The sequence below is a fragment of the Poecilia reticulata genome, chromosome 5 (genome assembly GCF_904066995.2).
Source record: "Poecilia reticulata chromosome 5, P_reticulata-male-v2, whole genome shotgun sequence".
NCBI classification, from domain to species: Eukaryota; Metazoa; Chordata; class Actinopteri; order Cyprinodontiformes; family Poeciliidae; genus Poecilia; species Poecilia reticulata.
The window spans coordinates 18,517,177-18,526,287 of record NC_088834.1 but is presented as its reverse complement, the minus strand read 5'-3'; the positions used below and the strand labels follow the sequence as shown (position 1 = coordinate 18,526,287).

At 34.6% G+C, this 9,111-nt stretch overlaps 1 protein-coding gene across 1 annotated transcript; it reads right to left on the bottom strand.

Annotated features, from left to right (window-relative positions):
• Positions 1-916: 916 nt before the first annotated feature.
• On the bottom strand, positions 917-8,352 carry rhebl1 (Ras homolog, mTORC1 binding like 1). Its single transcript, XM_008409909.3, has 8 exons — positions 7,877-8,352; positions 4,912-4,983; positions 4,745-4,812; positions 4,510-4,592; positions 3,286-3,342; positions 3,147-3,194; positions 2,433-2,514; positions 917-2,355 (listed from the first exon to the last, which is right to left on the bottom strand). Exons 1-8 carry the CDS (start codon positions 7,926-7,928, stop codon positions 2,263-2,265), a joined length of 555 nt encoding a protein of 184 aa, XP_008408131.1. The 5' UTR covers positions 7,929-8,352; the 3' UTR covers positions 917-2,262.
• Between the last annotated feature and the right edge of the window lie 759 nt (positions 8,353-9,111).

The window sequence follows — 9,111 nt, the reverse complement described above, 5'->3', positions numbered from 1 at the left end:
TATATAAAGTTTTAATGGTAAATAATTGCTTTGTAAATGTAATTGTGCGCATTAGTGAGAGGTAAATGAAACAGAACATAATATGATAGTTTATTTGTTCATCAAGAATATTTAATGGTTGGAAGAGTAAAGAGAAAACAAATTCATGTCTGTTTTTTGTTTTGGACTGTTTTCTGTCCCTTTTTATATTCCTGATTATGTAAGTAAAATATGTTTTTTATGTATATTGCAATGATTTATGGGAGGTAGTTTAATTTAATTTGTTGTGGACAGACATGCATACATTTAAGTCTCTTCTGCCTGTACATTTTCAGTCAAGCTGTTCAAATTGTTGTAGTATTTTGAAGTATTGGTAAAATTAGTTGACTGAATAATAAAAAAAAATCCATCAGCTGGTAATATTTTCTGTTTTTGTATGATTAACACCGTACATTAGGCTAATTGGGAATTTTTTTAAATAAATTTGATAAACCCTGTATGACAAATAGCAGAATAATGAGTATATATAATAGATTATCACTTGCAGTAGTCCTCAGTGTATGGATATTTCCCAAAATTAATACATCACTTATGACATTAGGTTTCAAGAACAAAATAGGTCTAAACCCCAGATATCTATGAACATCTTCGACCCATTGTCCAACAATAAACATTTTACCAGTAAATTTGGGATATTTCTACATACATAACACATTATGTTCACTAGACAAACTACTAGCAGCTGTTTGCAGTAGAAAGTCCAGTACTTCAGTCAGGTACCTAATGGTCATTAAAGGCCTTTTGCTAAGACTAATGCAAATAAATCCACATCCTTAACATGTTTTTTAAGAATACACAACTAATAATGCAGCCTCATGTATATCATAAAAAAAAATAAATGTTGGCATCTTAAAGAAGAAAAATCAGGGACATTAAAACAAGTGACAGATTTGTTTATTTACAAAACAGTTTACAGCAAGATTTCTAAATTACCGTTGACCCACAGGGGAATACTGGTGTTCAGGTGCACAACACCTGCACCTATGGTGTCAAGTCAATAAAGGAACAAAACAAAACAAAACTTAAGAGCACCTTGAGTCAAGAAAAGGAAGCAGATGAAGGAGTTTGAACATCTGTAAGGCACAAGACACAGCATCACCAGCCTCTGCTCAACTATCATCAGTTATCCACCATTTAACTATTAGGGCAAAGCATTTTATAAAGTTAGAAGTATCCACTACAGCTACAACACAAGGCTTTAGGGGAGAAGAAAAAAAACAGAATTACTGTACATTAGATTTCTGTAAGGCTACAGCTTTTGTAAAAACAAACCAAAAAGAAAAGATTTCAAGTGTTTGACAGTGACCATTTGTCAGAAAGGCTACAGGCACTACGGTTGGGTTTTATCAAACATGTTAAAGTCACCAACTTAAAATTCACTAAACTAACTCCGTGGCCGCCCTCATAGTATTTTGTAATACTAAAATGCAAATCAAAAACTGAAATCTATAAATCCTTTTAGCTTCGATAAACAATCTAAGAGTGTACTCTGTGTAGAAAAATGGAGAGCAATAGCTTGAGTCGCTCCAGATATTTTCCAAAGTACCAAATCACATTCTAAGATTCTAGTTATGCTATATATAACGGGCTTAACTTGTAATTAGCAAATATTTATGTTGTCCATAACAACCTTATCACAATGAATGGGGAGAAATTATACTAGATATAAGCGATGTGTAACGGCGTAGTTAAATATACAATAACAGAACGGTGTCATGGCGACACGTCACCACAGCTCATGAGTAAGAGGTACCTGAGGATGAGCAGATAAAAATTACAGTGAGAACTGAGAAACCCCAGTGAGATTTCTTTTCTTACAGAGCACTGATAGGATAGTGACCACATTTAAAGCAATGTGAACTGTGATTGCAATTCTGTCAAAAAGACCTGCTGAAATTATGGACCAGTCCTTGGAAATAATAACAATAAAAAAAAAGAAGCACAATTATTCCCAGAATGCATTTGAATGTTAAAGTATCCAGTGAAGACGCTTCTTTGAGGGGTTAATCCTGCTCTAGACATTTCTTTCTTTCTTTCCATGGTTACAATTACTGGGATCTAGTATCATTTGTCGGGCAGCTGCTTTGCTACGTAAATCAATCTTGAATTCTGAGCGGAGAACAAGCGTGCCTCTGCTGCATCGATGAGGCCACCGTTAGCAAGCTGGTGAAGTTGTGCCTCATGTCTTCAGTAAATCAGCTCACTGGTGTCCTGCATAAGCCTTTACATCACTGCACACTTCTTCTCCTCTGGAGGTGCATTCCCGTCAGCTTTCTCCATCTCCAAAATGATTCGCTTGAAAACCTCCACAGCAGTCTGCGTTTCAAGCAAGAGTCTTTGTCAGGCATGAACAATGGATTAGCATGAGGGGTTAAACTTTAAGGGCTTGTTACCTCGTTTTCTTTGGCGGAAGACTCCATGAATGCAGCTCCCCAGGAATCAGCTAGTTTTTTGCCCTCCTCTGGTTTGATAACTCTTGAAACAAATCGACAAAATGCATAGTGAAGTGAGCACATCTCATTGCTTGCTTGTTTTAAAAAGTGTTCTTGAAACCTTCACATGGTCAAATTAAATAACTTAAGATATAAATCGTTATGGTTAATAAATATCTATTGTGACCCGAGTTCCAGTCCAGTCAAAGCACAACGCAATAATTTGAATTTGGCTAATTAAGCTAATGTCAGTTTTAAACATGTATAATTTCTATTAAAAACATGGAATGCAATTAAACCTGGATGATTCTTACACTGGTTTTATCTCTTCACTTCAAATATTTTTTGTTTCTTTTTTTTTAAATCAGTGTAGCTGCACAAATCAAAACAAGTTGTGAGTTCTAGACTGCAACACAAGATACATTTAGTAAAGAATTTTAAGCACATTTTCTAAAGTTCAAAAGCACTTTCAAAACTTGAAAAACACCAACGCATTTAAGTTTCAGATGTCATCAGATCTCCGTCTAAGGACTACCTGGCAGTTACTTAATTCAATAAAGTAAATACTGCCTTGATAAAATTAGCATCTTTCAAACATTATTATTATTATTGCTACCACAAGATGGCAATAATGCACTTCTGTTACCTAAACCAAACAATAATACCAACACTCACCTTTCCATGTGAAGATCTTTTTTGTTTCCTACTAGAACAGTTGGGACCCTGAAAAGAAAAATAGCTCAAAATGTACAAATATACACTTTAAAATGTCTCAGTTAAGTTATAAAGAATTTCAGGGACTGATTGGACTTACTGAATCTTGCCAACCATGTCTAGCAGCTTGTCGTGTAGAACCTGCACAACTTCAAAACTGGACAGGGGACAGGCAGTGTTATTTTAAACATTGATCTGGAAGAGTAGTATTAACAAAACTTCAACATTTGGATGCAGAACTAACCAAATGGGAATCTTATGACAAAAATTACTTCTTGGTATAATTCTAGTCAACACGAGTTTTTGCTGCTTGAAATGCTTTAAAATGAAATGCTCTAACTGTGAGCATCGTAGTTGTTTTGCAGCATTTGAAGCAGCAGTGACACTAAGCTGACAGTTTCCTTGAGTCTGTACCGAAGTGACAGAGTTTTAAAAATAAATAGTAATACTAAGCGCTGACCTCGTTTAATTTGTACATCTATTTGGTGCTTTTGTCTTTGATACTCTTCTGTATTTTCTATTCAGAAACCCAATTTCCAGGATTTCCGATTACAACTTAAAGCAAACATATGCAGATTGTCACTTGTTATTTTATTTAAAACAATGTATCATTGATTTTTTTTGGGACCCGACCAAATCTTGTTCGATTTAGATGGAGATAAATATATTTATTTTGTTATATTCAACCCAATAGTTTCTTGAATGCTTTCAAGAACCTAAACACCAAAATCAAATGATTTACCAGGAAAGGATTCAGATTAAATCAAACATTTTTAAATCAGTAAAAAATGGTGATCATTTTGGCTGAACATAAGAACTGTTAAAACTCAATTAAATTTTATTCTAGCCATTAAAAAGTTGAAGAAGCAATGTGTTGAATATTTAATAGTAACATTGTAAAAAATGTGAAAATAAAAGTTGAGGATTTTTTGTCTTTTTCTTTTAGACATTTCTACATAAATAAAGGGACACTTGTAGCTTACTAAATAAATAGTTGTGCTATCTAGTACCATTTAAAAGTTACATTCTTTCAAATGAAATTGTTTGTTTAGACACTGATCTCTTAAAAAATTTGGCTGATATAACTTTTATGGTTCGACTTAAATAAAAAAAATTTTAAAAGTGTTGTTTCCCTTTGATAGGTCGCTTATAAATAGCTAAACAACAAAAATCTGGGATGAACTAAAACTTTACTCGTTATTGATGTGATTCAATAGTAAACACTGGATAAAACCCAAATAATTCCCATCTTGAAAAAGATATAAGACTTCTTAATGCAAAGTTTATTAATGAAATAAAGGCAACTACAAAAGCATCCACTGACCTTTTCATGGAAGTCACTGAATAGACCAGAACATAACCATGGATGTCCATTGAGTGGGACTGTGGAAAAATCGAGTACTCATCCTACAGAGAGAGGAATTTCCATTACATTTTAGAAATAAAAGTCATGAAGATTTCAAAAACAACAGTAAAAACAAAAGACAAATATGCCTATTAATCAGAAATATTCAGTTTAAATCACTCAGATCAGTTATGACAACAACAAAGTAACTTACCTGTCCGGCTGTGTCGACTAGCTGCAGATTGAAGTCCTGACCTTTCACGTTGACCATTTTGTTAAACGCTAAAGGAAAAAAAAAAAAAAAAAAAAAGAGCAGTTTTTACAATTTTCACATTAAACCATGAAGAACTCTTAAAACTGAGCAAATATAAAATCACTCACTGTTTTCAATGGTGGGGTCATAGGAGTCGACAAACTGTCCTTCAACAAACTGTATCGTAAGAGACGACTTCCCTGCATGAAGAGCACAGCAGACCGGCGTCATGTGACTTTTAAACAACAAATGTAATTGACGTTCATTCGTGATTGATGCTGCTCAGCATCTAAATGCAAACTATAAAAAATAACCTAATGACAGGAAAGAAAGAATAGGCAACTAGCTGCCAATGTGTCGTTCATTTTCCAATCAAAGTAGGCTGGACCTTTGGCAAAGCGAGTTTTAAAACTAAGTTTTCGATTGAAACTTGTGTCCTCACAAGCATCCAAGTGTTTTAAAAATAACATTTCAATATCTGGGTAAACAGTTAAGTTAGTGTCCTTTCAGCTTGTTGCAAAAAGTACGGGATTAATTAGAATTTAAGAGAACAACGGTAGCCAGGATGTCTTTACAGAAAATAGCACAAAAATGTTGCAAACGATTTAGAAGTTGAACACCGAGGTATATTTTGTAGATGTCTATTTTTCAGCTGTAGATTTTATGGTTTTCTCTACAGCAACGTGGATTACAATCAGGAATGCTGTAAGTGAAAAATGTCTCAAGAGTCAGAAGAGCCGGTTTTGTCTCTGCGTCAATGTGACACTTTACCGGCATGTCAGACACAAGTCCAGCTTCAAAAAGAAAAGAGCTGAAATTAAGATTGAGTAATTCAGACAGAGGGTGACGGGAACGGACGCTGCAATTTCCAAATAAAAGGAAAGGGAATGGGCTTCTTGACCCAATATAAAAACTGAATTGCTGAAACTCTTGGATAGATGTGGACAAATATTCAGCCTAATTTGTCTTTTCTTGGAAGAGCATAATCTCAAAGAGAAACACTGGGATTTGAAATATGTATGGGGAGGAAAGATAAGCTCAGATCATAAACCATCTCCGTTTTTCATGCATCCACTTGTTTCAAATCTTCCAATTCGTACAGAGGATTCGGGGCATTTATACAGTTTTGTTGCCATTACCCGATTTATAAAGATCAACATGTATCTCCCTTACTTGAAGGACATATCCTCTTGTCTTGTGGCTAAATTGAATAAATCTCTCTGTCCTGTCCATCCATGAGATCAAGTCACAATAAGAATAGGAGATAAGCCCAGACATCCTCTCTTGCTCATTCTGGGATCCTAAATTGTTCTCAGGCAATTTGAAGTATCTATATTTCTGCCAGTATTTTTTTGGTCTCTTTACTTCATATTTATTTTCCAGAGAAACAGGATATTCTAAGTCTCTTGTCACTCAGCTCAACTTTAAATCTGAAGAATATATTTAAAAAAACGATTCTGTTATATTTATTTCATAGGTAAGGTGTCAATTATTGCAACATCAGTTATTTACAATTTACTCAAACTATTATTTCTTAAATATGATCAAATAAAGGTTTAATTTTTCAAATTTTCCTCATGAGATGCTGCTGCAATAAAACAAGCATTTATTTTAAGCTCTTCCCACATGCATAAAACACTACCAATAAAAGTGGAGGTTGTTCTAAATATTGATTTAAGATTGGTAAAAGGTACAATGTCAGTTTAAATCCCATCTAATATCCACATTCATCAAGATTTATGATGTTGTGCACATCTAGAGTTTTGTATTCACATCCTCATTAGTGATACATAATAAAAATGATGGTCTATAAAACAGACATGACCAAAATGCTGTACCGACTCCCAAAAGTGAGCTCAGGGTTCGTTCAGTCAAAAAATCACTGTGTGGCATCTTGAGAGAATTTAATTATGTTAAACTACGCTGACATTATGGCCACAAGTACACGTATGCCACACTTGATAGAAAATATAAAAACTGTCACTAACAAAAAAGCAAAAGGTGCCATCGGAATCCACTGGCTGAATGAATACTTTCAGGGTGAACTGGGTGACAATGTGAAATGCAGCGTTGAGAATTTTGATTTTATTTATACCATACAAGTCCCAAATTCCACAAAGAATTGGAAGAAATATTCTAATTTCAAGATTTATCAATGATATTTTAAAAGAAATAGAGAATGTTTTTTTAAGTTATAGTTTTAATTGAGAAAAATCAAGACAACAATACAAGCACTTTAACAAATTAACTAAACCACTAAATGTCATTTGTTTATCTTTCTCGGCAACATCTGAAAATAAAAAATGGTGTAAATTAGGCCTTTAATGTTTTACAAATTTTTATTTTAACCCTGAATTATATCTTTTAAAAACACTAAAACTATCTTAACCATCACTAATTTAAAAAAAAAACTCTTTTAGTCTAATTGTTTATTTTGACACGCAAACAGAAAGCCAGTTTAAAGAATGCCAGGCTATATGAATACTGCTGGCGTGATGACAATCCTTATTTGATAAATAAAACACACGTGTACAAGAACTGGTTCAAAATTCACGACTTTTGAAAACTTATAATGCTGGTGATAGGCACAATGGTTTGTTGTACCGTTTTAAGCTCGAATAGGCTGTTAAAATATAGTGCCTTGCTTAATAACCTTGTGCCTATTTAAACAGTAAACAAACATTTTCCGAGTTAAGCCTGAAACAGTGATGCAACTAAAGGACAAACATCGAGATATTATTAAACAGAAACAGTTGAGATAAGATATGAATAGTGTTTGAAGGGTAGATACGTGAATAAAATGAACGATCTACATAAATGTTATGGCTGAAATTCTTAACGAAAAGCTTCTTGGTAGCCGAACAACACCTGCTGAGCTAACATTTAGTGTCACACAAGGTAGCATATGGCAGAAAATATAGAGCTAATAGCTTTTAACTTTGATATTGAGAATATGAATACAGAAAGCATATATGAGCTTGTGGGGGTATAGAACAAGATTTTAGTCCAGATAGGTAGATACACTCAAAAAGAAAACAAAGCCCGGATATTAGCATGTTAGCCTGCTAGCTCACCGACATCAGCTGTACTCACCTACGGACCGGTAACCTATGACCGCGATCTTTCTGTATTTTGGTTGAGGCATCGTGGTGGAAAAAAATTTGCTGCACGGGTTCTGAAAAAGGTAATACGCCAACAAGTTTCACGATCTGAACAAACTTTTATCGCCACATTCGTCCCGCGTCACGTGACAACAACAAACTTTTCGGAGCTGTGCCCAGCTCTAGCTCTCCGAACTGGGCCTCAAGCTGGGTTTTCACACTTTTACCGAACCAAAAACAACCTGCGCTTAACTCAAAAAGCTTCCAATTTCTGTATCCGACTCGGGCGTGAACATACACACGAGGTTTGTAGCGGGAAAAGAGGTCGTTCGGAACGAAATTGTAAACACAAAAAGGCGAGTTCAACGCGGTCGGGAGCTGCAACTCAAACTGACGGAAATTGCCATTGTGTAAGCACACCGTCGTAAAACCAGTCGATGCGTCAGAGAAATGACATGAACGGGCTTTCAGGCTTATTTGTACAGTAGAGGTCACTCTTTGGACGTCCCAGCAAGTTCCTGACAACTATCCTTTTTCAGACTGTTCCAGACAGACGCTAAACAACATCAAAGAACTCCTTTTTTTTTTAAATCACAAATATTGAACTCAACTAAACTCATACTATAGAACACAAATATGAACACGTGTTTACTCAGTTGGCCTCCATGATAATGGAGTGTTTGGAAAGATGAATTAGAAGACTACACACTAAATCTGAAAAAACAAAATGTCCCTTTTCTTTCTTTTTTTTTCTTTTCTAGTAATAGTATAGTGAGAATGGCTGCCTTATAGTGTGAAGGGCAGATTTTATTTGAACTGAAAATCTCTTTCTGTGCCAGATATTGCTATTTGCTAAAAGCACAGATAAATGTGTTTAGTTTCACCAGAATGTTTCTTCTAACATGAAATACTATTGACTGATTGATCGACTGATTATTGGAAGAGTGAACAATACCAGTGGAAACATGCGACAAGTGTTTAATTGCTACAATAAGAAGTGTATACATACAGTTACATAAAAATTTAAGTGAAAAGCAATGTATTGTTTTTCAGCTATATGTGTCATTTTCTATCAATATTTTCAAACATAAATGTATTGGCATTATGATAATAGCTGTCCATGTAAATGTCAAAACCTGCATATTACTATTGGGTCACATGGCACTGGTGTCTATCTCCAGAGAAACAGAGACACCCTGGACATCATCAGTCATGACAAAATTAAAA

Excerpts from the sequence above, each read along its gene's own strand:
- rhebl1 (XM_008409909.3), bottom strand. The coding sequence starts at position 7,928 with ATGCCTCAACCAAAATACAGAAAGATCGCGGTCATAGGTTACCGGTCC. Across the intron at positions 4,813-4,911 it reads TGACCCCACCATTGAAAACA|CGTTTAACAAAATGGTCAAC; the intron begins GTGAGTGATTTT and ends TTTTTCCTTTAG. Across the intron at positions 4,593-4,744 it reads TAGTCGACACAGCCGGACAG|GATGAGTACTCGATTTTTCC; the intron begins GTAAGTTACTTT and ends CTCTCTCTGTAG.